Consider the following 27,557-nt stretch of genomic DNA (forward strand, 5'->3'; position numbering starts at 1 on the left):
AGAACAGTGTTATAGTTTTGGCCTTCACTACATTCTCTTGCAACGAGTTCCACAGGTTGATTGTGCGTTGTGTGAAGAAATATTTCCTTTGTTTTAAACCTGCTGCCAGTTAATTTCATGGGGGGTGGGGAGGGGAGTCTGGTTATTGTGTTATGTGGAGTAAATAATACTTATTCACTTTCTCCACGCCAGTCATGATATTATAGCCCTCTATCATATCCCCCCTTAGTCGTCTCTTTTCTGAAAAGCTGAAAAGTTCCAGTCTTTTTAATCACTCCTCCTACAGAAGCTTTTCCATACCCTTAATCATTGTTGTTGCCCTTCTCTGTATCTTTTCCAATTCTATTGTATCTTTTTTGAGATGGGGTGACCAGAACTGAAATTGAATTATCCTGGCTGTAGAAGTTATCTCAGTGGGAGGGAACTTATGGGAGCAGGGCATTCCCCTGGTGCCAGCATCTGACAAATCTGGTTCTGTCCCCAACCTGCAAGCAGGCTGACATACACATTGTAATGGATCTGTTGTTCTTATTACTCAAAGAAAAGAAATATTCAGGTAAGCACAGATCACTTTTCCTATTTTACCATCCTGAAAAGAGGGGCAATTATACTTTCTCCTACTAGCAACCGAAGAGGCAGTGGGAGGAGTTTCTCTCTTTCTTACTGCTCTGACAGATGGTAGGAGATAGTCTGCACTCTTCTCCTTCTTTGCTACTGGCAAATAAATGGGAGCTTTACAGTTCTTTCTTTCTCTTTCGTTCTTTCGTCTTCCACTCCCACTTTTCACACCTTTGTTCTGCTTCTTGTAATTTTTCTTAGAGGCAGAATGAAAAGGATCGGTTTCACTCTTGCTCGGTATACAAGTGAGATTTCCATTGAAACTCGAACTCTTGAGCTATTGCTGCTGAGTATGCTATGAGCAGCTGCTAATGCAGGGAATAGACCTCCACCAAGTAGCAGAGGACTGAACCTCTGCCTTATATTATATGTTTCTAAGCAGTATTAAAGTGAAACGTATAAAAACTTTTCATTAATCTTAGTGCTGTTTGAACACTATCTGTAACAGCAGTAAAACTGGTTATATTCTTGTAAATTTTAGTGTGCTGTGGAAGTCATTGACAGCTTTCCACTTGCTATGTACGGTCTTTCTTCAGTCTCTATGGTTTAGTTATTATTTACAAGGTGCCATATATGTTCATGGCACTCTATGGTAATGTAGGAATTAAAGGTGTAATCATAGAGGTTTTTGCATTTTGTGATGTCAGTTACAGTATAAGTGTGTGTGTATTTATATCTATATCAGCTGTATAAAATAATGTCTCAACAATGTGTGTTTTTTCTTAAACATATTAATAACACTATGCAAATTTTAACCACAACATGCATGTTTATGTCCTGTGTATTCTGGGGTGCTGATTTAATTTGAAGAATTTTCCTTCTGACGCCTGGCAGTTTCCAGCATTCTCTAATCAGTATTTTCAATCAGAAACCAAGGCCAGGCAAAAGCTCTCCTGTGTATATTAAAGGGGGAAAAAAGTGAAGCTATGGAGGCGTATGAGAGTACTACATAAAATGACTGTAAATGTTTGTTATCCTCAAAGTTCTGCTGAACGTTGTAAACATTTGAAGAAGAGCTCTTTCAGACAACCTGTTACAGGTTTAGCTAATAGAAATGTACAATAATGAGCATGCTATCGCCATCTTTGAATATGGTTTTTTTTTGTTTTGTTTTTAGTATAGTACTATTAAGCTGTGGTCAGATGAGGAAAGTTATACCTTTCTGGTGAAAGTTCTTATAAGTTTCACTTTGATATCGCTAAAAAAGAAAAAAGAGCTAAGGCAGAATCCTCTGCTGCTTGGATGAAGTGTGATGATGCAGTCTCTGGCTTAGCAGCTGCTCATAGCATATTGAGCAGCAGTAGCTCAGTGAATAACTTCCAAGTGTCTCATTAGTTTCACTGGTGCCCTCAACTGTACAGAGAACAGGAGTATATCAGCAAGAAGTATGCACACGCTTTCTGTATAAATTGTGAAGTACAAATAGATTTTTAATTAGATTTTGTTGGACTTTCTACAAAAAGAGCACCATTTCACTGCTGTGTTTCAACTACTCTGAAAAGACAATGAAATCCAAAAGGCGAAATCTTAGTATTGTTTATAATATTTGATTCCCTTTCCCTTCCAAAACACTTGGTGGGGGCGGAGGAACAAAACTAAGTCAAAATTAAGGTCCTTATTCTGTACATGCTTAACTCAACGCATACGAATGGTCCCAGTGAGTGTGTTAGTGTTTTATTCCTGCTTGTTTTAGGATTTAGCTCCTGAACATAATATCAAAAAGTCAAGCAGAGTTATGTGATTGTGATCTTCCAGTATGGAGGGCTCCTGGTTATAAAGACAAGATACATGTCTGAAAAATAAGTTGATGGTTTAATGTCTTTGTTGTTTTTCTTTTTTTTTCTTTTAGTGGGATAGAACGTGCTGAGAGAGCTGTCCAGGAGGAGTACCATTTGCACCCCCACAGTAGTTCGAAGTAATCTGTATCAGTTTGACTAGAAACTTTTGAATTTTCACTGAAACTTACAACTTGAAGAAAAAAAGCTCTCACTTTGAAGGACTAGCTTTTTTTTGTTTGTTTATTGGTTTGGCTTTTTTAATGATAAAATCTATGCAAAGTGCTGTGCATGATGTCATTAATTCTCTTCTGAAACCCCTAAAGAAATTTCCATTTTGGTTTTGTTATGTCCTTGACATCTGTTGCCCAGGGTGAATGGTTTCTCTCCAGAATCATGTCAGATTTTTTTTGGAGTCACTGCTTGTCTCTCTCAGGTGAGAATATAACGATTTAAAAGAAATATAACTTAGAATAATTACAATACATTTGTATACTTTTGTATTCTGATTCTTGTTTTCCTTATCTTTCTATATGTACCATGACTTTTCTTCTTTGGTGTACAATAGGTGAACTGCTACCTGAGCAGCATATGACTAAATACTTAATTGGATATCAGACATGGGGATCCAAGAATCATTCAACACTTAGCATAAAAGGGGAATGATTTATATGGCATTTAGCAATAAAGAGAAACTATAGTATGCAGAGAGCAGCATGTAGGAATTGAGTGTCTTTTACTTGTAAATTTTTTACAACTTCTTATTTCTGGGTTGTTTTTGTTTTGCTTGTTATCCATGCACTAAGCAGAATAACTGATCACTATGATTATACCTATTCTTCTGTGCACTAACACTTTACTGGAAGTGCCACATCTAAAATTTGAGACAGGCTAGGCTAGAGTCTGGGAAAGATGTATTCATTTGATTAACTCTGAACACTGTGAGCATTCTTATTGAAATCAGTGTGTGAACAGGTGCAGTCACCTTTATAGGGTGGTGCCCTATGGTTTTATATTGCTGGTGCTTTCAGGAAAATGTTAATTTTCTGTTGCATATGAATGATTGTCCAGGTTTACCTGGCATGTCAGGTAGAATAGAGCGTAATCTGTTAGAGGCAACAGGCACTTCTGATTGTCTTCTTGTGTTGTTATATGTGGTCTCCTGGTCTTAATTCTATTTTACTTTGTTAGTGCCTTTCTCTGTAACAGACGTTAATACTTCAAATGAACTTATCCTCATCCTTAAAAATCTGAAGAATGTTGAAATTGGAATTTGTTTAAGGCTGTGGGTGTCTTGGTCATTACAATTACATAAAATGCCTAGGAATTAGGTAGCCATTGCCTTGGATAAACTACAGATTTTGGGTTGTTATTCAATAATGACATTCCCTAGGTTGGAGAATGCTGATACAATAACTAGGACTGCTTTATGGACTTTACTTGCAAGAGGGTTTTTTTTGAGTAGCTAGTTTTGTAAGGTAATGGTTGAAGCTAAATGAACAGGCTGTCTTGAATGAATCTACAAAACCTGATATTTGCATTTTAGTACTATAGTTGTTACTTGCTCCTTCTCCCCCCAAAATAATACCTTAATTTCAGGTTAGCAAAAGTGAGGAACATCTCTAAAGTTTCTTTTCATTGTATGGGTTCAGGAATTGTCCTTCAGTGTTTTGTGTAAACTTTAATACTAATCCTTTATTTAAAAATGGTAGGAAGTAGAACATAATTCAAATTGCTAAACAATATTTTACAAGCTATAATAATGCTCTTCAAGCAAAAGAAGTATTGTTGCATAGATCTAAAAGGTTTATTTTTAACTTCCTATTAGATTTCATCTGAAGACCGAAGTGTGCTGTGGGCTTTGATTACTTTTTATGGAGGGGATTGCCAGCTGAGCCTCAATAATAAGTGTACTCATTTGGTTGTGCCTGAGCCAAAGGGGGTAAGAGTTTATGACATGTACAATCTTTCCTGGTGTAGTTCTCATTTGCTTCTGAATAATCAAACAATTTTCACCTTTCCTGAAGTTCTTTAGAGTCTCAAATTGCTTGCTGGATTTGAACAGCTGAACTGATCATGTTAATGCTTTGCAGCTAATTGTCTCATATTTATTTTCCCTAAAGCTTTGAGTTTGATTAATTCAAAAGGTATCCCAGCTTCAATTTATGTATTTCTAATCTGATTTGTAGCTGCATACAAACTTTAGACATCAAATAGTTATTTGATAAATAACTAACTGGCTTTACAGTTGCCTTCCTAGTTACTCATATACACTAGTCAGTAGAGCATGTGCATTAGTTAGTATATGTCCTTTATAATGACTGCGTGGCATTCCTGAAGAAAAATTACAAGGCTAGAGTAGAAATACTGTAAAACAACATATTGACTCTCTAATCTTATTACTGGACTATCACTGAAAAAAGATTTGCAGTGCCTTCCATTTTGTTGACATTTTAGGGGTATGTGTATGGGGAGAAGAATCCAAAAGGAAACCCTAAATAACAAAATCCCCAAAGGATTTTCCTCTTGGAGGAAGATGAAGGGTTATTTTGTCCCACTAATTACTGCACCATATTTTGATGAAAAATACTGAGCATTTATACATAATTTTTAATATTCAGAGCTCTTCACAAACCCCAGCTAACCTTCAGATTAAATAAGTGGTATTGTCTTTATACAGATGGGGAAACTGAATAACAGAGGCTAAGGGATTTGCTAAAGATGGCACATGGAGACAACACCAGTACAGAGTCTTATAGTGTCCTATTAGTAATGCTCTAGTTATGGCAGTTCCAGTATAATTACTTATGTCAGGAGAAAAAAAGTCCTACTGTGTGTTCTCAAACCATAATTAAATATTTTAAAAAGACCAAACCACAAAATATTCTACTTAGACATTTCTAGCTACCTGATACAGCAAGGTTTTCCTTGGTTTTTGTTTTGTTCTTTGGTAACTTAGGCACTGATCCTGCAAGTACTTCAACACATGCTTGACATTATGGATGTGAATGGTCTAAAAAAATTGTGACGTTAAGCGTGTGTCTGAAGGCTTGCTGAATTGGGGGGTCTAAAATATATACTTTAAACTTGTGTAGACCTTTGTCAAGTTTGGAAATTTTTTGATTGAGAAATAAATTTTTTATAAATGTTTGCAAAGTACATAGTGTCTGTATGCAGTACATTGATTCAATTTACTACCATCCCATCAACAGTGTGATTTTTGTTTTTTTTCACAGCTATAAAATTAATCTGGGAAATCTTTGGGCCTCTTGTGGCCTGGAGTTGGGAGAAGGAAAAGGTATTCCTATTGATTGTGTGCAGGAATCTTAGTATTCCTCCCTCTCTTCCCCCCCCCCCCCCTTTCTCCACCCTCCAAAATAAATAAATAAAACTAAAACACTATATCAACCAGTACAGTTTAATAGGTTCCAGTACATACGTAGTACTGGTATCCAAAGCATACATTGAATGATTCAGAAGCCTTGAAATGACTGATATGTCTATTGTGACCCAGGAACCTCTTAGTGCCAGAGGGCATAGGGGATGCATAGGGTTTTACAGGGATCCTCTGGGTCAGATATATGCATATTAAGTTCACCTAAGGGTGGCATGTGAGGTGTCTATCAAGACGCAGTAACCCACTGGTCGCCATGATCATTTTGAAATGTATGTAAGTATAGTATTTAAGGAGTTATTTCTCTGTACTGGAAATTATGTTCTCAAAGCCTTGGAGTTAAGGCAGGGAACCAAAAGGTGACTTGTCTTAAACAGGTTCCTTTCAAGAAGTAGCAGACACTTATTTGTCTATCTGGTCATTATATATTGTGTGTCTTATAATGGAAGCCTATTTACATATGGAGCCAGATGCTAATTAAATTATTGCAAAGCCCACAAGAGAGGGAGACCCCAAGAAAAAACAGTCAGCAGGGAATGTCTTGTGTATGAATAAGAACAAAGACTATTGTAATATGTCTAAGGCAGTGGTTCTCAATTTGCGGCCCATGGTCAGCTTGCGGCCTGATCAGCACACAGCAGCAGCCCATGTGACATCCTCAGGGCCATGTGGGTAGTATTGGATGCAGCCCACATAACATATTGTGGGCCGCATTTGCGGGCCACAGTAGTAACTAGGTTGAGAACCACTGGTCTAAGGGTACCAAGAAACACCCAGCATCCTTCACCAAGGAGACAAGCTGACAGTATGGCTTGTCTCATGAAAAAGGGATCACAGCCTTCCTGGATGAAAAATGCTAGAAGGGCTTTGGGGGTGAACTTCTGCTCTATAAGACATGAAGTATTTATAGGTTCTAGAATGCATGTTAGGACTCTCTTATATGTAACCATTTGTTTCCAGTACTTGCTATCACTTGAATCTCTATTCTTTTGGTAAATAAAACTGTTGCTTGTATTTATTTATTAACTTGTTTGAGTGCTGTATGTTAAGTGGAGTGGTGATCTAAGTTGTAACTGAGAAGCTGGGATATACTGCTTCTTTGAGAGAAATGAATCCCTGAATACTGCAAATGGCCTATTGAGCAGAGGCTAGACACTCCAGGGAGATGCTTGGAAGGCTCAGGAGTTGCCTATCTCTAACACGGGGGTGGGCAAACTTTTTGCCCCAAGGGCCACATCTGGGTATAGAAATTGTATGGCAGGCCATGAATGCTCATGAAAACTGGGGGTTGGGGTGCCGGTGGGGCTGAGGATGAGGGGTTGGGGGTGCAGGAGGGTGCTCTGGGCTGAGACTGAGGGGTTGGGAGGGCGATCAGGGGTGGGGCAGTGGATTGGGGCACGGGAGGGGGTCAGGGATGTAAGTTGTAGGGTGCGCTTACCTCAAGCAGCTCCCAGAAGCTGTGGCATGTCCCCCTTCTGGCTTCTACACAGAGGCGCAGCCAGGCTGCTCTGCGCACTGCCACGTCCGCAGGTGACCCCCTGTAGCTCCCATTGGCCGTGGTTCCCGGCCAGTGGGAGTTGCAGGTTGGCACTTGGACTGGGCCAGTGTGTAGAGCCTCCCGGCTGCCCCTATGCTTAGGAGCCGGAGGGGGGACCTGCTGTTGCTTCTGGGAGCCGCGTGGAGCAAGGCCAGCCCCTGACCCCGCTCCTCAGCAGGAGCTCGACGGCCAGATTAAAACATCCGGAGGGCCGTAATTTGTCCACCCCTTCTCTAACATGTAGAGAGAGAGGGGCCTGCATAGGCTTAGAGGAGAGCTTGTGTTGCCTGTGGCTGGTTGAGTCAGGAAGCTGACCCATGGCAGGCATAGACAAGGCTTCTGACCCTAAGGGCAGGTGGTAGTGAAGTGTCTCACAATCCTGGTTACCCCCAGGAAGTATCACATCTGCACTGTAATATCTAAGCACCAGAAACTGAGTGGAAGATTTGATTTATTTGCATTTACTTGCAAATAAACTGTCTTGTATTAAAAATGTTAGGTGCGTTTTTAACAAGTTTATTTTAGATTAAGCAAAATAAGTATTCCCTTCAGTGCCTAATACAAATATTTATTGAACAGTTCATATGAGGATCATCGGTGCAGTAGTGAGTGAAATTAATTTGTCCCATTGTTATGTTTTCTTCAGTGTTCAGATATAACTACATTATTTTTAGTTATAAGTTTTACAGGTTACCTGCTTTTTGCTCACATTAAAAAATCTCCAGGTTCCTTGACACAGACTGTCAAAGTAGGCTTCTAAAATTTGTCCACAATCTTATTAGCTCCCTCCAGTAGATCATCTGAATAGTCAGAGGAATGATAATATTCTGTGTCTGGTAAATTTGTGTAGTATGTATCTGGTGCTTAGCCATAAGGACCTAAACCCATTCAGAAACTCATCTTCCTTATTGATACCCTCCTTACCTTATATGAGCACTGAAAGCAAATTTTCCTTCTGAAAAAATTGTTTTCTTGTTGTTTTGTGGTAGGGGACCTGAGCATGTTTGTCAGAATCTGAGAGGGGGTGGAAAGTGGGACGGGTTTTCACCTTGCATGTCATATGATCCCCTTTTTTTCTTTAATTCTTTCCCCTTTCTCTTCCTGTCTAATGCCACACATGCAGTATACTCCTGCTGCTGCTAGAGGATTCATCTTAACACAGTGGAGTCGCATCATACGCGCATTTAACTTACGTGAATTCAACTATATGCATTCGGCAAAAAAAAAAGAAAAATAACAATAACTCGTGGCGGTGGAGTACTGTACAGGAGTCGACAGGAGAGCGCTCGGGAATCGATTTATAAATTTTTTGTATTTTTTGTACAACATGGCCCCTAAACGCAAGCCAACTACTTCATCTGGTGCCCAACCTCAGAAACAGCGATCTGTTCCAACGCTGGAGGAAAAACTGGCTGTGTTGGACTTATCGAGAGACGGTATGTCGGTCTCCGTAGCGCGTAAATATGTCCGCAACGAACGTAGCATCTGTGCCATCAAGATTCGAGAGAGAGAAATTCATCAAGCTGTGGCATCAAGTACTCCAGTAACTGCTAAGGTGACGAGCCAAGTGCATGGTAAGACTTTAGTAAAGACTGAAAAGGCATTAAACTTATGGCTGGAAGACATGAACCATAAATGTGTGCCTATTGATGGCAACACATTGTGAGAAAAGGCTCTTAGCCTCTACGCACTGTTCAAACCTCCCGCCGAAGAGGGAGAGCCTTCTGATGAGAAGGAATTCAAAGCCAGCCAAGGTTGGCTTAACAGTTTTAGGAACCGCTTCAACCTCAGAAACGTTCAGACTACTGGAGAAGCTGCATCTGCCAATGAAGAGGCAGCAAAAGTCTACCCCAACAATTAAAGAAAATCATAGAAGAAAAGGGCTATCTTCCGGAACAAGTTTTAATGTTGACGAGACTGGGCTCTTCTGGGAAAAAAAATGCCCAACCGCACTTACACTTCAAAATCAGAAAGACAAGCCCCTGGCTTCAAAGCAGCTAAAGACCATGTGACTGTGTTGTTAAGTGGAAGTGCGGCTGGGCATTTAATAAAGCCGGGCTTGCTCTACAGGGCTGCAAATCCCCGTGCCCTAAAAGGCAGGAACAAAAATCTCCTGCCTGTGTTCTGGTAATCAAATAAAAAGGCTTGGGTGACAACAGCATTATTTCTGGATTGGTTCCGGAGGTCAAGCGGTACCTCGAAGAGAAAGGACTTGACTTTAAAGTGTTGCTGATCATAGACAAAACTTCTGGCCATCCTGAGGCACTCCGATTTGCGCATAACGACATTGAAGTAGTCTTTCTCACTTTTTTATTCTTTCATTCTTCTATCTCTCTCTGTTTTTGACTATATGCGATTTTCGCCTTACGTGCTGATTTTAGAACCTAACCCCCGCGTAAGATGCGACTCCACTGTATGGTACACAGTAGTCATTTCTCAGTTTTCCTTCCATCTGCTTACCTGCCACATTAACTTTTTCATCAAATGGTGCAGAAAAAACTAATAGTGTTCCTAGACTTTGGTTTTTGCTCTGGCACGATGATATGCTATTAGTAAAGCAGCCATTGTGTTTGTTCACAGGAGAATTTAGCTGCTCTCCCCTTCCCCTTCCTTGGGCTATAGGGCTTCTTCGTTATTTTTGGTCTTCTATCACAGAAAAATATCTTGGGTATTTTTTCCACACTTTTTTGACGGTGCATTTATTCCTGTGGAGGAGGTCAGCTGTTTGATATGTTTGACTCCCTTATTCTGGTACAGATGTTTGAAACTCCTTTCCTGACCTAATCTCCCCTCTTCCTTAAGCACCCCTTCTGAAGACACACTTCTTTTATTAAACCTACAAATCCCCTCTCCTCAATCATAACAAAACTGATTTTTTGATGTGGATGTGGAGCCCTGTTGAGTTCACTGGGGCTTTCCACAGGCACAGTGGTCTGCGTATGTGCTATGTATTGGGGGATCTAAGCCCTACGTTCTGCCCTAAAAAGCTTATAAACACTATGTTTTATGTTTTGAGCTCGATGCATATTGTGACAGGGTCAGGCCAGATGGCTACAGGAGAGTAATAGAAGGCAGATATATTAGCCCCAGGTTAAGTAGGTCCCTTTTCCTAAGGGTAAGCTAACAGGGAAGGTTCCAGAACAATCAGGAACATTCCGGAGACAATTAAGACAGACAGGCTGATTAGAACACCTGCAGCCAATCAAGAAGCTGCTAGAATCAATTAAGGCAGGCTAATCGGGGCACCTGGGTTTAAAAAGGAGCTCACTTCAGTTTGTGGTGCGCGTGTAAGGAGCTGGGAGCAAGAGGCACTAGGAGCTGAGAGTGAGAATGCATACTGTTGGAGGACTGAAGAGTACAAGCATTATCGGACACCAGGAGGAAGGTCCTATGGTGAAGATAAAGAAGGTGTTGGGAGGAGGCCATGGGGAAGTAGCCCAGGGAGTTGTAGCTGTCGCACAGCTGTTCCAGGAGGCACTCTAGACAGCTGCATTCCACAGGGCCCTGGGCTGGAACCCGGAGTAGAGGGCGGGCCCGGGTTCCCCCCAAACCTCCCAACTCCTGGTCAGACACAGGAGGAGTCAACCTGGACCGTGGGTTCACAAAAATGGCCAAACTGAGGGCTGCCGTGAAGCTCCAAGGCGAGCAAATCCTCCAATAAGCGCAAGACCCACCAAGATAGAGGAGGAACTTTGTCACAACTGGTGTCAGGAATGGGATTTGGTGTGCACAGCACAGCGGAAGAAGGAGGATGTTGGGGGGTGGGGGGGAGAGGGATTTTTTTTTTCACCACAATGGAGGATGTAGTGCAGGCACTGATGCAAGCCACAGCTGCCCAGCAGGAGGCTACCTGTATCCAGGCAGCCGTCCAACAGGAGGCTGTGCAGCTGCAGCAAGAGACTAATCGCCTGCTGATGGACCAGGCTGCTCAAGACTGGGCTATGTTGCAGGAACTGGTAAACCAGGTAAAGGCCCTTACAGAGCTGAACCCCCACGGCCATGATGGGACGCAGATCATGCAGGCCAGCAATTAGCTGCAGAAAATGACACGGGAGGGTGATGTAGAGGCATACCTCCTGGCCTTTGAGAGGACAGCCCTGCGGGAGGCTTGGCCCCAAGAACATCCTCGCATCCTCGCTCCATTCCTGTGTGGGGAGGCCCAGAAGGCCTACTATGATTTGCCTGAAGAGGCTGCAGCAGACTACCCCCAGCTGAAAGCAGAAATCCTGGCCAGATCTGGGGTAACGACCGCAGTGCGGGCCCAGCGATATCATGAGTGGAGCTACCAGGAAAACAAAACCCCATGGTCCCAATTATATGACCTCATCCATCTCGCACGAAAGTGGTTACGAACTGAGTCACAGAGTCCAGAGAAGGTAGTAGAGGTTCTTGTCATCGACGGGTACATGAGAGGACTACCGCCAGACCTTCGTCCCTGGGTAAGCCAGAACGAACCTTCCACCTACGAAGAGGTTGTCACGCTGGTAGAAAGGCGAAGGACGGTGAGGGAGCTGACCCGACCAGTTAAGGAAGAAGCACGCCGGGTTAAACTAGCAGCACCAAGCCCTAGAGCTCAGGTGACTGGGTCACCAGGAGAGCCCAGGGGGAAAAAGAGAAGGGCTGAAGGCCCACCAGAAGCCACAAAGAGTCGGAGCACTGAGGGGGAAGAGGATCGTGATGTTAGACTGCCCAAACCAAGAGACCGGGGAATGCTTAGGGCTCCATACAGATGTTACACCTGCGGGGAGTGGGGACACATAACTGCACAGTGTCCCAATGCCAAGGAGCCTATGCAGTGTAACCTGGGGAACTGGGCAGACCCATGCACCTTAATCCTCCTTGTGGGGGTCTCACTAACCCCACATATGTACACCAGACCAGTAAAGCTAAATGGGGTAGAGACCACAGCACTAGTTGATTCGGGGAGTACTATCACGCTTGTCTCGGGGAACCTCGTGAAGCGTAGTCAGCTGCTGTGGGCTAAGCGTACAGGGATAACATGCGTCCATGGGACAGTTGGTTATTACCCCACCATCCCAGTAAAAATCGAGATTCAGGGGAACACTGCTGAGGTAGCAGCAGGTGTAGTCCCTAAACTCCCATAGCCGGTGCTCATAGGGAGGGATTTCCCAGGGTTTGAAGACTTACTCCCGGTCGGGGAATTGGAGAAACGGGGAAGCCCTGAAAGTAGTGAGGCATCCACAGTAGACTGTCAACCCCCAACCTTCTCTGAAATATCCCCAAATTTGTTCTCCGCTCCCAGACAGCGTAGAAAGACGAAAAGGGAAAGAAGGGCAGCTAAGGCCTTGGGAACCAGAATACTGGCCCAAAGTCAGTGGGTCGCTCTTGTAGGTAGGCGGACCCGAGCAGCTGAAAAGGAGGCCACCTAGGAGGGAGAAGCACCTAAGTCTGACCCACACCCTAATGCCTCTGAACCAGTAGAGGCAACAGAGACTGGCTCCCTAGATCTCGGGCAGATTAGCCCCGGGAGAGGAAATTTTGGACGGGACCAGGCTGAAGACCCAAGGTACGACAACATTAGGAAGGAGGTGACCGAAATAGATGGGGGTCCCCATGGAAGGGAAAACCCATGGACCAGGACCCTACTTCATAATGAAGAAGAATCTCTTATATCGGGTTGCACCAGTACAGGGGCAGAAGGTACAGCAGATCCTAGTACCTCAAAAACACCAGAATGCTGTATTAAGTCTGGCCCATAGCCCTTTATTTGGGGGTAGAGAAGACCCTGGCACGAGTCCTGCAACGATTCTTCTGGCCCGGAGTACATGAAGAAGTGCGGAGGTACTGTGCATCCTGCCCGGAGTGTCAGCTGCATTGTTCCCATCCCTACTTGAGGGTAGCTTTAGTACCCCTTCCCATCATAGAGGTCCCCTTCGAGCGAATAGCCATGGACCTAGTGGGACCCTGGAGAAGACAGCTCGGGGCCACCAATATATACTTGTCATTCTGGATTATGCTACTCGCTACCCAGAAGCCGTCCCCCTGCGGAACACGGCCTCTAAAACGATAGCTAAAGAGTTGGTGGGGATCTTTGCCCAAGTGGGGCTACCAAAGGAAATATTAACAGACTAAGGTACCCCATTTATGTTGAAGCTAATGAAGGATCTCAGTATGCTGCTCCATATACATACCCTGAGAACTTCAGTCTATGATCTGCAGACCGATGGGCTGGTAGAAAGGTTTATCCAAACCTTCAAGGCAATGATAAGGAGAGTGGTAAGTTGGGACGGGAAGGATTGGGACACCCTACTACCCTACCTTATGTTTGCAATCTGGGAGGTACCTCAGGCCTCAACTGGGTTTTCCCCCTTTGAATTATTACACTGATGCCACCCCTGTGGCATACTAGATATTGCAAAAGAAATCTGGGAAGAGGAACCTGATGAGGGGAGAAATATAACTGACCATGTGTTGCAGATGCGAGAACGGATAGCCCGGGTCACCCCTATTGTACGGGAACATTTGGAAAAGGCGCAGGAGGCCCAGCGAACCCATTACAATCACCAGGCAAAAGTCCGACAGTTCCAACCAGGGAATCGGGTGATGGTGTTGGTACCCACGACAGAAAGCAAGCTTTTGTCCCAATGACAGGGGCCAATGAGGTGGTTGAACCCGTGGGGGAAGTAACATACAAGGTGCGGCAGCCAGGATGCCGGAAACAAGAACAAATTTATCACATTAACCTCTTAAAGCGTTGGCACCAACGAGAGGCGTGTGTAGTGGCCCAAGAGACCCCGCTCCAGGGAAATAACATGCAGGAGCAGATCTGGATATCCCCTGATCTGACACCAAACCAGAAGAAGGAGGTAACTGAGATGATCAACCGATACCAGGACATGTTTTCAACCAAACCAGGTCGGACCATTGAAGCATATCACCACATTATCACAGACCCTGGGGCAAAAGTAACTTTAAGGCCCTATCGGGTCCCAGCGGCAAAAAGGGAGGAGATCAAGGCAGAGGTAAAAAGGATGTTGGAGCTGGGAGTCATTGAAGAGTCCCACAGTCAGTGGTCAAGCCCGATTGTGTTGGTACCCAAGCCCGATGGCACCACTAGGTTTTGTAATCACTTTCGCTGGCTGAATGAGATATCCAAATTTGATGCATACCCCGTATCGATGTGTTAGTTGACTGCCTGGGCAATGCCCAATTTTTGACCACCCTTGATTTAACAAAGGGATAGTGGCAGATTCCCCTTGCCAAAGATGCGAAAGAAGAGACGGCATTCTCTACACCAGAGGGTCTGTTTCAATATATTTATTGTTCTTCCTTTTAGACTGCATGGGGCACCTGCCACCTTCCAGCATCTTATGGACAGGCTCCTATGGCCCCATACCAGTTATGCAGTGGCATACCTGCATGATGTGATTATTCACACCCCCGACTGGGAAGCCCACTTAGGAAAGGTGGAAGCGGTTCTGGACACGCTAAAACGGACTGGCCTCACAGCCAACCCAGCCAAGTGTGCTATAGAGCTAGCCAAGGCTAAATACATTGGCTACATTGTAGGAAAGGGCATGGTCAAGCCCCAACTAAACAAACTAGAGGCTATCCAAAATTGGCCCCGGCCGAATCAGAAAAGCAAGTCCGGGCATTCCTGGGTGTGGTGGGGCACTACCGACAATTTGTTCCCCATTTTGCTACCAGGGTGAGTCCCTTGACCTCATAAAAGACCGGGGTCCAGACATGGTGAAGTGGACAGATGTTGCAGAGAAAGCATTCATGGATCTAGGGACAGCCCTCTGCAGTAACCCCATGCTTATAGCCCCAGGCTTCAACAAAGAATTCATTTTACAAACAGATGCATCTGAAGTAGGAGTGGGAGCTGTCCTATCGCAGATGGTCAGAGATGAAGAACACCCAATCCTCTACCTCAGCAGGAAACTCCTCCCGAGAGAGCAGAAGTATGCCGTGGTTGAAAGAGAGTGCCTAGCTGTGAAATGGGCCATGGAAAAACTACTTTATTACCTTCTGGGACGACGGTTTACCCTTGTGACCGACCATGCACCCCTCTAGTGGATGCAGCGAAATAAAGAGAAGAACACAAGGGTGACCAGATGGTTCCAGTCCCTACAACCTTTCCAATTCACCATACAACATCGGGCTGGAAGCCACCATGGCAATGCAGATGGCTTGTCTTGAGTACACTGCCTGTCATCCCAAGTTGCCCAACCCCGTAGTGTTGAGCAGAGTGGGGGGATATGTGACAGGGTCGGGCCAGATGGCTACAGGAAAGTAATAGAAGGCAGATGTATTAGCCCCAGGTTAAGTAGGTCCCTTTTCCTAAGGGTAAGCTAACAGGGAAGGTTTTTTTTTTTTTTTTTTTTTTTTTTGAAACAGAAAAGAAATTTATTTGTAACAGTTACAGAGAATACAAAAGGATAAAGAAAAACTTAGCAACAAAACAACGCAATCAGAAGGTATAACACAACAGCTTTCAGGAGGGAGAGGTGTTCAGGTTAGCCCAGGCCCAGAGCGGGGGGGCTTCCTCGACACTCGTGGTCTTCCACCCTCCTGAGTTACCTGGTGGCCTAGAGCGGGGGGGCTTCCTCGACACTCGTGGTCTTCCACCCTCTCGAGTTACCTAGTGCCACGCCCAGGGTCACCGACCCTCCCTCTCCTGAGAGTGCCCGACAAGATGGGCACGGCTGCGGGGTGGGTGGTTGGGAGGGAGGGGGGTACACCCATGTATTATAGGACCCCTCTTAGAAGACAGTAATGATGGTATTCACAGCAACTAACGGCTGTGGCTGGCGGCTCTCGCTCTTTCCCTCAATCAGAGGGTCAGACGGAGGGAACCGGACGGGGTCACCGAGCAGAGAACCCCGGACAGCGCCCACCGCTCCTCAAAGGTGTCAAGGGAGTCGGTGGACGCTGCCCAGAGGAACTCCGCCCGGATACGTGAATGTACTGAGAGTCGGAAAACGGCCTCACAATCGCAGGACGCCTCATGAGCCAACCTCCGCTCTCTGGCCTTATAAATGGCTGTTTTAGCCAAAGCTAGGAGGAGGTTAACCAGGAGATCCCGCGACTTGGTGGGGCCACGGATGGGGAGTGTATAGATAAAGAGGTGGGGGGAGAAATGAAGCCAAAAGCGCAAAAGAATATTTGTGAGGAGCCGAAAAAGAGGCTGCAATCTGGCACACTCTAAATAGACGTGCGCCAGGGTTTCCCTCACGTTGCAAAAAGGGCAAGTCTCCGGAAGGGAGGTAAAACGTGTCAAAAACACGCCCGTGCTCACAGCCCCGTGAAGGAGCCGCCAACTGATGTCCCCGACGGGCCTCGGGACCAAGGTGGAGTACAGGCTGGCCCACCGAGGTTGCTCACCCTCCAGAGGTGGTAAGAGATCTCGCCACTTTGTATCGGGGCGGGACACCAGGGTGCGGGCATGAAGGGTATGAAGCGTGAGTATATATAAATATTGCCGTGATGCAACTTGAAAACCGACCGGTTGCAGTTCATGCAGCCGGCTTGCAGTGAAAGGATGAGGGGTGTGTTGGGATCGGCAGGGTAGGGGCCCGATGGAAAGGTCCGGCGGGCCTGGGGTAAGGGATGGGCGGGGTGCGCCCTCGCGCAAGGCTCGGCTAACATAAGCCCGAGCGGCGGGGGTCAGAGCGGCCTCCACCTCCTGAAGCACGCGCCGGGGGGTGCGAAGGCTGGAGAGCCCCATGCGTCGAGCGAGCGTCAGGGGATCCAGCCAGTCCCCCCGGTCGTAGTCCAGGAGGTCCCCGACCCTCGTAACTCCCGCCAGGACCAACCTCTGGCGCACCGTGCGGGACTCCGCCGCCTGCACACAAAGTTGAGGGTTGTGTAGCAGGGGCTCCGTGAGGAGATCTGCCCCCACGATGGCCGCCACGGACCTGGTCGTTGAAAACAGTTTCCAGGCCCGGAGGAGGTCCTGGTAGAAATCCGGCAGCCCGGAGAGGTCTCGCGGAAAACCTCTCGGACAAAGATAAAAGAGCTGTCGGTCATATCGGAGCCCATGGAAGCGGCGTAAAAAGGCATGCGCCAATATGCTCCACGTCGAACTACCTGCACTATAAAGGAGCCTCTGCAGGGCCTGGAGGCGGAAAACGCGGACCTGAGTGTATAGACACTGCAGGCCCTGCCCTCCTTCCTTCAGGGGCAAGTGGAGAACTCCAACAGGGGCCCAGTGCAATCCTGACCAAAAGAACTCCAGAATCAATCTCCGGAGGTGGGACAGGAAACCCGGGGCCGGGGCTAGGGTGTTGAGCCGGTACCAGAGCGTGGACAGGACTAGTTGGTTAAGCACCAGTGCTCTCCCCCGAAGGGAGAGACATCGGAGTAGCCTCGTCCATTTCCTGATCCGCTCAATCACGCCGCCTTCCAAATTTTGCCAGTTCTCCGGCGGAGAAGGGTGCGTGGCAGAAAGGTAAACGCCGAGATAGAGCAGAGGGCCGGCACTCCACCGGATGGTCTGAAGCGCGGGTGGGAGGGAGCTTACCTGCCGCCAGCCCCCCACCGCCAAGCCAGAGCTCTTGACCCAGTTGACTCGGGCGGAGGAGGCTGCCGAAAAGATGGTTTGGCATGCCTCCACTCGCGCCAAGTCGCCCGGGTCCTGGACCACGAGGAGGACGTCATCGGCGTACGCCGACAGGACCAGCCGCAGCTCTGGCTCCCGCAGCACCAACCCCGTCAACCTCCTGCGGAGGAGACAGAGGAAGGGCTCGATCGCCAGAGCGTACAGCTGGCCTGAGAGGGGGCACCCCTGCCGCACCCCTCGCCCAAAGCTGACCGGTTCGGTCAGGGTCCAGTTGAGCCTAACCAGACACTCCGCGGAGGCGTACAGCACCTGGAGAAAACTCACAAACTGAGGTCCGAATCCAAACGCTCGCAGGGTGCTCAGGAGGTACCCATGATCTACCCTATCGAACGCCTTCTCCTGATCGAGAGACAGGAGGGCGAACGACAGACCGTCTCTCCGCCCGAGTTCCAAAAGGTCTCGGACTAAAAAGAGGTTGTCAAAAATGCTGCGACCCGGGACAGTATAGGTCTGGTCTGGGTGAATCACGTCCGCCATCACGGACCCTAGCCGCAGCGAGATTGCTTTCGCTACGATTTTGTAATCCGTGCTGAGGAGTGAGAGGGGACGCCAGTTTCGTAAGTCGCGGAGGTCCCCCTTCTTCGGCAGCAAGGCGAGCACCGCTCGTCTGCACGAGAGAGGGAGGACCCCGCCCTGCAAGGACTCAGCCCAGACAGTAACTAGGTCTGGGCCAAGGATGTCCCAGAACGCGCGGTAAAACTCCACGGTCAGCCCGTCCATGCCCGGAGATTTATTGGTGGGCATGCGACGGAGGGCTTCCGAGAACTCGGCCAGGGTGAGAGGCAGCTCTAGTCGGTCTCGGTCGCCCACGTTGACCGTGGGGAGTTCCTCCCAGAGCACCCCGCAAGCGCCAGGATCGGTCGGATCCGGGGAGAAAAGGTTTGCGTAGAAGTCACGGGCCCTCCCACACATCTCCTCCGGATCCGTGAGGGGGGTGCCGTCTTCCGCTAGAAGGCAGGTGACGTGTTTTTTGGCCCCCCTCGTTTTCTCCAGGGCGTAGAAGAAGCGGGAGCCGCGATCCATCTCCCGAAGGAGGCGGATGCGGGACCGGACAAAGGCACCTCGGGCCCGGTGGTCCTCGAGGGCTCGAAGTTCCTCCCGCTTCTCCCGGCACGCTCCGCAGAGGGACGGGTCCCCGGGGCTGGCGGCCAGGCGCCTCTCCAGCTCTAAGACCTCCCGTTCCAACTGCTCTATCGCCGCATTTCTCCGTCGGCTGGTGCCCCGAGTGTAGTTGCGGCAGAAGAGCTTGGCGCGTACCTTCCCTAAATCCCACCAGCGCCGCACCGAAGGAAAGGCACGCCACTGCTCCCGCCAGGCCAGCCAAAACTCCCGGAAGGACATCACAAAGCTCTCGTCCTCCAACAGGCTGTTGTTAAAATGCCAGTAAGCCGGCCCCGGTCCCTCTGCACGGAGGGAGACCGTGACGGCAACTAAATGATGGTCGGAAAAAGGGGCCGGCCGAATGGTGGAGGAGTGGGCCTGTGAGAGATGGAGACGGGATAGGTAAATACGGTCTAACCGAGAGCGGTGTGACCGACGGGCCTCCACCCGAACAAAGGTAAAGGTGGAAGTATCATCTGGGTGATGGTCACGCCAGACGTCCACTAGGGAGTGATAGTCGACTATGTCTCGGAGAATGGTCGCGGCGGCCGGGCTCGGCTCGGCCCCCGAGCGGTCCCGTTCCTCGAGGGTGGTGTTAAAGTCCCCTCCCAGGATCAGGCACTCGTGTGAATCTAGGGTGTCGAGAAATTCGGACACCTGCTGGTAGAATTGTGGCCGCTGTGAACTCACTTGCGGGGCATAGATATTAGCAAGATTGACCACGAGCCCCTCCAGACGAACTCGGAGGTGCAACAAGTGGCCCGGCACGGCCTCAGTGACTCCTAGCACCTCGGGCCGCAGGGTGGGGGAGAACAGGGTCGCCACTCCAGCTTGCCAAGCCGTGCAGTGGCTGAAGTATACCCCGTCCCCCCACTCCAGCCGCCACCTGTCCTCGGCGGTTGGGTCCGTGTGGGTCTCCTGCAGGAAAACCACAGAGTACCCCCCCTCCCGAAGGTAGGAGAGCACCTGGGACCTGCGGAGAGCCATCCTACAGCCCCTGGTGTTCAGGGTTACAATAGTGAGAGGTGTCATGCGGAGGGCTGGGGGAATGGGGAGTTCTCATTGGTGGGGGTACTCAAGGCCCCCGGCGGGTCGCGTAGCAACCCGTGTCCCATCCCGTGAGTAAGTAAATCTTTCCGGAAGCTGCGGGCCCGCTCGTAGGCCGCGGCACCGCCCCTCCCTTGCCGTCTACCCTCCCTCATAAGGGCTCTCGCGGCCCGGAGGAGTCGATCAAAGTCCCCCCATTGCTGGAGAGCCAGCTGTGCCCTATCGCGGGCACCACGGCATTGTTTTAAGAACTCCCGTAGTGCGTGCTGCAGCTCATGGGGGGGTAGGGTTACAATTCCCAGAGCAGTCCCTGGTGGGGCTTTTGATACAGCCTCGTGGTCCGCTAAGGCGGGTAGGCAGGGTGCGGACCGCCGACGGGGTGTCTGACAGGCTGGGGTTATTAACTCCATCTCATGCCTTGGGGTGGACGGGGATGGCAGGGGGAAAGGTGCAACTCCTGGGGAGTCGCAACTAGAAAACGTAAAGACTGCTCCCTGGGGGGAATCTGCAAAAGGCGGAAAAGAAATAACCCCAGGGGCGGCGGTAGCCTTGCAGGAGGAGGGAAACGGAACCGGAATAGGGGTGGGGGCAGGGGCAGAGGTAAGGCCCTGGGCTTCAGGAGGCGAGCAACAAAAAGAAGGTGCCTCCCGAGCAGGGTCGGGGGTTAAGGGGCAAGGGAGGGGGCTCCGAGGAATGCTAGGTACTGGCTCCGGGGTGGTCGTGGCAGCCATGGCCTCAGGTGGTAAACCACTTTCCGTGGGGTGCTCACCCGGAAAGGCGGTCAGGGGGAGAGAACATGGGGAGAGGGGGCCTGGGGTGAGATTGCCCAAATCGAGGCCGGCCGGCAGGAAATCATCCCCTCCCTGGGTGACCGGGGTCAAATCAAGGGCTTCAATCTCTGCGTACACAGAGGAGAGGCCAACTCCCACCACCCCAGGGGCCTCTCCGCTAGGGCCCGCCTCGACGGTCACGTCGGGGTTCGTTGGGAGTTCAGGTGGTATCCGGTTAGAAGGGGCTTCCCCCGGGGCTTCGGAGGGGAGGGTCCCCCGCGGAGGGGGGATTCCACCCTCCAATGCTGGTCTATCTTCACCTCCCGACACCAGCGAATGGATCTCACTCGTGGCCGAGGCGGGAGGCTCAAGGTCGGTACCTCCCTTCCTGGTCTTCCGGGGGGCTTCCGCGTCAGATGAATGCAGCGGAGCTCGAGCCCTCCGCTTGCCTCGCTTCCCCTGGACTACAGTCCAGCCCTCCATGGCGTCGTCCGGGGGTTGAGTAGCAGGGGACGGAGCGGGGCGCGGAGGCAGAGGTTCAGGGGTTTGGGGGGGTAGCGGTAAGGCAGCATTAGGGGCGGGGGGTTCTCCGTGGGGCGAGCCCTCTCCTGCACCCGGCAAAAGCTTTGCCACACCCCCCTCCATGGACTCTGCCGAGGTGGTTACGGCAAGAGTGGGACTCCCGTGGTCGCCCGGGCGTTGTTGGAGGGGCGCCTCTTGGGCCCGGACGGGGGCAGCGGTGGATCGGGTGGGAGGGGGGGTGGTGTCGGGTGCCGGGTGGCCGGGGGTGTCGGCAACAACAGGGCCGATATCCCGCCGGGTCTCGGGGGTCTCAGGTGCCCCTCTCCCCCGGGCCAAAGGGCAGTCCCTGCGGACATGCCCTGCCGAGCGGCAGAGATAGCACCGGGCCTCTCCGGTGGAATAAAAGACCCTATAGCGGGCTCCCTGGTAGGGAACTTGGAAGGACCCCTCGAGCGCCTCTCCGTCACGCACCCCCGCCGGCAGTGAAATCTGCACTTGCCGGCGGAACGAAAGGACGTGACGGAGGGCGGGGTCCCTACAGCCTAACGGGAGAGGGCTAATAACAGAGACAAGCTTCCCCAGGGCGGAAAGAGCAGGTAACAGGGCAACATTAGGCAAAAAGGGAGGAACGGAGGTGAGGACGAAGCGAACGCCCAAATCTTCTAGCGGTTCTAGGGGGAGAAACACCCCCCCCACCACTAGGCCCTTCTCCACCGCCTCCTGGGCGGCAGTCTCCGAGGCCAGAAAAAAAACGACCTTCCCATACATCTTGGAGGCCGCCACAATGGCCATGGGTCCTACCACTTTCGCCAACGCCTGCACGTATGCCTCCACGTGGGGCGAGGCGGGCACTAGGAGGCAACGGACACCGTGCTTCCTGGTCAGGGCGGGAAAAGGGCCCCGATTGCTAGTGATGGCAGCGGAGGCAGTGGGTGGGCGAGATGAGGAGGCGGCAGGTGAGGGGGGGCCTGTCGCCACCCGGGCATACGTCCTGGGGGCCGGGGGAGGGATAATCGCAGAGCTGGTGGAGGGAACAGCTGGGAGGGGTGCCGCGATCGATGACGAGGCCACTGTGGTGGGGGCGGCCTCTGCCACGGAGGGTCCAGCGGCATTAGCGGGGCCCTTCCCTTTTGGCCCGCTTCGATTTTTCCGTCTAACCGGGGGGGGGTTCCTAGAATCTAATGGGGCAGAAACCAGAGCAGCAGTAGTAAGCGCCCCGGTGCCTCCTACTGCCGATGCCCCAGCGGGGGCGGTGGCAGGGGTTCTAACAATGGAGGCGGTGGGGAAATCTTGAGGGGTGGGCAGGAGGGTAGATAAGGAAGGGGCAACCAATTTCGGTGGAGGGGCCTTGCGTCCCTCCTTCTCTGCCATTGTAAGCAGGGAGTGACAGGGAAACACTGGGAGGGGGAGGGGGGGCAAAAATCGGGGTCCGGCAGTAGGGGTAGGCTATGGGGTAAACAGTCCGGGGGGGGGGGTGGAGGGAGGACAACCCACCACAAGTGTCCAAAGAGTCTCGCTTGGTCGGTTATTATGCCGGTCCAAAAGGCAAAGTCCAAAGCAAACAGCTGGATCCGAAGGCAGATGGCAGATTGCCAGCAGGGACGAAGCAGCGGGGGCCGTGATAGTCGTAGTAGTGGTGGGGGGGTTGGGGGCACCGATGGATCTGGGGGTAGCTCCCTGCTACACCCCTGTGCCGCCGCAGACGCAGCTGAAATGCAGTCAACTCCCCCCCCGGAGGGTAGAAATTCAAAAGAAATCCCTCAGTCTTACGGCCTCTCTCCACGATGATTCATAGCTGCCCGGGAGAAATTCTCCGGCCTCTGGCGTCTGCTACAGCTGTTGGCTCTGTCCCAAGGCTCTCGGAAAAAGTCCAGGCAAAAAACAAAACAGCTGGGTCTGGGGGGGTCCACTCCCCTCTCCGGACAACAGGTCGGCAGTCCTCCCCCCCTCCTCCGGGGGTTTCAAATTAGCAAAGAGCAAAGTCCAAAAGCAGGCATCGGAGGGGGGGGTGCTGGCGACCGGCCAGCACACTGACGCAGCTCAAAAAAACGGGAAAAAACGAAACCAAAAAAACAAAGCGTCCGGCCCAAACGCGGGGGGGGAAACTAAGCAAAAGGAAAAGTGTGAAAAATCCGGGCCGGGGGGCTTTAGGAAAGAAAGGAAAGCAGATAGCTCAGGAGCGAGTGAAGAACGATTCCGTCTCCTTAACAGGGAAGGTTCCAGAACAATCAGGAACCTTCCGGAGACGATTAAGACAGACAGGCTGATTAGAACACCTGCAGCCAATCAAGAAGCTGCTAGAATCAATTAAGGCAGGCTAATCGGGGCACCTGGGTTTAAAAAGGAGCTTACTTCAGTTTGTGGTGTGCATGTAAGGCGCTGGGAGCAAGAGGTGCGAGGAGCTGAGAGTGAGAACACCTACTGTTGGAGGACTGAAGAGTACAGCATTATCAGACATCAGGAGGAAGGTCCTGTGGTGAGAATGAAGAAGGTGTTGGGAGGAGGCCATGGGGAAGTAGCCCAGGGAGTTGTAGCTGTCACGTAGCTGTTACTGGAGCCACTGTAGACAGCTGCAATCCACAGGGCCCTGGGCTGGAACCTAGAGTAGAGGACGGGCCCGGGTTCCCTCCATCCCCCCAACTCCGTACTTGATATCAGAGGAGTTGACCTGGACTGTGGGTTCCACCAGGGGGGAAGGTCTCTGGCCTGTTCCCCGATCCACTAGGTGGATCAGCAGAGACTGCAGGGATTGTTGTTCTTCCTTTCCCCATGCTGGCCAGTGATGAGGCTAACTGAGTGAACGGCAGATTTGAGCCACGAAAGTGGCCAAACTGAGAGCTGCCGTGAACCTCTGAGGCGAGAAAATCCGCCAATAAGCGCAGGACCCACCAGGGCAGAGGAGGAACTTTGTCATACCTTTTATACATAATGCCCAGAACTCTGTCAGGCACTCCACGGAAACACACAAAAAGTCATTTCTGTGCCTTTCCATGTAAAGATAACAACATAACAAAGGGAGACAAACAAAAAGGTGGCAGGTAGGGGTCATGGGGATAAGGCTTACAAATGTAACATGAGTTTGCTTTTGAGGGTTCCACGTTTACCTTTATTTTGGGTTTGTAGAGGTCTTCCTGTCTCTATGTGGTGGTGGAGGGATGTTTAAAATGAGGTGGCAGTGAGTGGGGAGAGGGGGGATGAAAGGAAGTAAGAAAGGGAAATAGAGATCAAGGGAGAAGTAGAAAGTTGGGACAGGGAGAAGGAGACCAAAGGGATGGAAAGAGAAGTTGATGGAGGAAATAGGATTGTAGGAATTGCCATACTGTATCAGACTAGTAGTCCATCTAGACCAGCATCTGATTTGTGACAGTGGCCAGAACAAGATACTTCAGAGGAAGGGGTAAGAAACTCCATAGTGAGCAGTTATGGGTTAGCTGACTTATACAAGCAGTATCTTCCTAAGGTCCTGGGCATGAGGGTTTATATCCTTTCTGGTATTTAATTCTATTAATGTAAATGTAGTATCCTTATTATCTGTACAATCCTTTTTTGAATCCTATTGAATGCTTGGCGTCTGATATCTTGTGGGGGTGAGGCCCACAGATTGTTCTCTTATCCGTTTTAAATAAGTCATTCAATTTAATTGAACATCCTCTTCTATTATGAAAGAGAGTAAATAGAATGGAAATAGGGAGAGCATGATGGAGAGAAACATGGTGGGCAGGGAGGTTGAGGTTTGCTTCAGGAGTAGAATAACTTGGACTAGGGTAGGTTGGGATGCTAATTGTGTTACAGTAGCACCCAGAGGCCCTAGTTGTGCAGGGAGCTATAAAAGACGTTACCCCAAAATGTGTACAAACTAATTCATTAAAGGTAAGAGGCAGCAGGCTTGTGGGAATTGGGGTGAGGCAGGGATAATAGAAACAACAATGCATGGTTATGTAGACGAGTAATGTGCACAATTTGGAACAGAGAGCTGTTCATCTGTAAAGTGACCATAGATCTGTTTGTAAAAGTCTGATGTCAGGAAGTTGGCGTGGGTGTGAAAGGCTGTTGTTGCTGGTGGAGGAAAAGGAGCTATAGCTTTTAGGCCAATCCAGAATGTCTCCTGCTGGTGCTGTGCCCCAACATGAGCAATGTAAGAGGTGAAGCTGCTGAGCTAATATTTTAACAATGGCTCCCTTATAGATTTGGGTAGGAGTGGAGTGTGGTGAACCGGGACCGTGACTCTCAACCATCCAATCTACCAGTGTGCAATACAAGCAATAGAAATGTGTAACAGACTGTTAAACATGAGGCGCCTGTATTTTGTTATGCATTGTACCATTATAGATTATAATGGATTTTTAACTATAAATTCAGTTTTAAAGGAAGCTTTCTCACTGTGTGAATTAAATAAACTGTGTTTAAAAATGAGAGCTGGAAAAATCAGATGCCATCATTTGCAGTCGTAAGGACTCTTCGTATGGACTGTAAACTGGATTTGAACTCTGGACCTTCAGATCCCTAGCACAGACCTCTAATTCTTGAGTTATCCTCAGATTTGGCACATGGGGTTTGTAAGGCAGTATGACTGAGACTTGTTTGCTCTGTTAGAGACTAAGTCCTGTTCTGAGCTCTGTCTGAAGTGACCTTCTACATTTCCACAGTTAACTTATTTGTAAAATCAGTGTTGTTGGGGAGGGCTGATACTGAGGTAGGAGTACAGGCCTAATAGAGAGAAATGTAAACAATAATGAGTAGAAGAGGTGAGTTTTGAATTTGTGGTCCTGGCTTCCCGCCTGATGCACTTTTCTCTCGTCTAAAGCCTGTGTGTCTGTGCCAGTCAGCAAACATGCTGTGGCAGAGGCAGGCTAATTCTGCTGAGGTATGGAACTATGGCTATTAGCCAGAATGGGCAGCGATGGTGTCCCCAGCCTCCGTTTGCCAGAAGCTGGGAATGGGCAACAGTGGATTGATCACTTGATGATTGCCTATTCTTTTCATTCCCTCTGAAGCACCTGGCATTAGTCACTGTCAGAAGACAGGATACTGGGCTAGATGGTCCTTTGGTCCGACCCAGTATGGCTGGTCTTACATTCTTATGTTCTAATGACTAGCAAAATCTGGTACACTTGAAAATGACCTATCCCCCAGATAGAGCTGTTCTGGCTTCTGCTGGTGGAAGGGGAAATCTGAGGCTGAGGATAATATAGTAGCACACTTATTAGCGTATTGTAAAATGTAATTTAAGTGCTTTAAGCAATAGGATGTTACCATTACTTCCCTTGGTTGCACTGTCTAGATTTCATTTTGAGGAGTGTGTGTGTGTGTGTGTGTGTGTGTGTGTGTCTCTCTCTCTCTCTCTCTCTCCCCTTTACTTTCATCTATGTACCCCTTTTAGGGATCCTTCAGATACCCAGGATCTTATGTTCTTTAGTCCTCACGACTAATTCAGCAAAATCGGAACCATGGAATGAATATTCGGTGCTAGATTTTCAAAAAGTGGCATCCATTTTGGGGTTGTAATTTTGTGGCCACTGTTAGTTGAGGTACAAATTAAGTGCTTGAATATCTGAATGACTTACATTTCTCCTGAAGTTATTTGCACCTGAGAGAGTTATTTGCACAGTGAGATTCCATGAGGTTTGGAATGAAAATCATGTACTCTGTGTCCAATTTGTTTTTTGTACTTTGAGTCTGAAGTGAGAATGATCACAAAGGAAGAGAGGTGCCCTAATTCCTTTAATTAGTCTGCTGTTGCTTAAGCCTCCCATGGAACAGGTCAAAGTGTCTCCATTGCAGCCCATCTTTGTTTTAGAAAGACTGTTAAGTATAATCTTGACAGTCTGCACACCCCAGAAAATAAAGCAGACTAACTAATAGTAGCATTAAATCTGAATACGGCAACTTCCTGCACAAGTGTGACTGTCCTGCTGATTTGAACAGTTTTATTGGCCACAGACGATAGGATGTCTGTTGCTTAATTCTATGGTAGGAAGTGTGGTGTAGTTTAGAGCCTCATGGATTTGTCCAAAGGCTTTTATTACACATTTGGTCTTTTAGCAGTGTGGGCTTAGTTATTTTATAGGTTCACTGTGTTCTTAAAATACTTGCTAGTTTGTTTTTGCATAGCAGCTCCACTCGCAGATATGGTCACATTATCAATATAGTTCTAATGTGAATCTTAAATCTATTTTGTACAATGCCTTTAAAATACTGAGGCTCACCA

General features: G+C 48.9%; 1 protein-coding gene across 2 annotated transcripts in view; it reads left to right on the plus strand.

Annotated features, from left to right (window-relative positions):
• PAXIP1 (PAX interacting protein 1) overlaps positions 1-27,557 on the plus strand; it is a 102,036-nt gene that overhangs the window by 19,242 nt on the left and 55,237 nt on the right. For both annotated transcript variants that reach the window (XM_048837586.2, XM_075125992.1), the window contains exons 4-5: positions 2,766-2,829; positions 4,222-4,335. In XM_048837586.2, the coding sequence (XP_048693543.2) occupies positions 2,766-2,829; positions 4,222-4,335 (178 nt within the window). The remainder of the gene's footprint in view (positions 1-2,765; positions 2,830-4,221; positions 4,336-27,557) is intronic.

The sequence above is a fragment of the Caretta caretta genome, chromosome 2, assembly GCF_965140235.1.
Source record: "Caretta caretta isolate rCarCar2 chromosome 2, rCarCar1.hap1, whole genome shotgun sequence".
In the NCBI taxonomy this organism is placed as follows: domain Eukaryota; kingdom Metazoa; phylum Chordata; order Testudines; family Cheloniidae; genus Caretta; species Caretta caretta.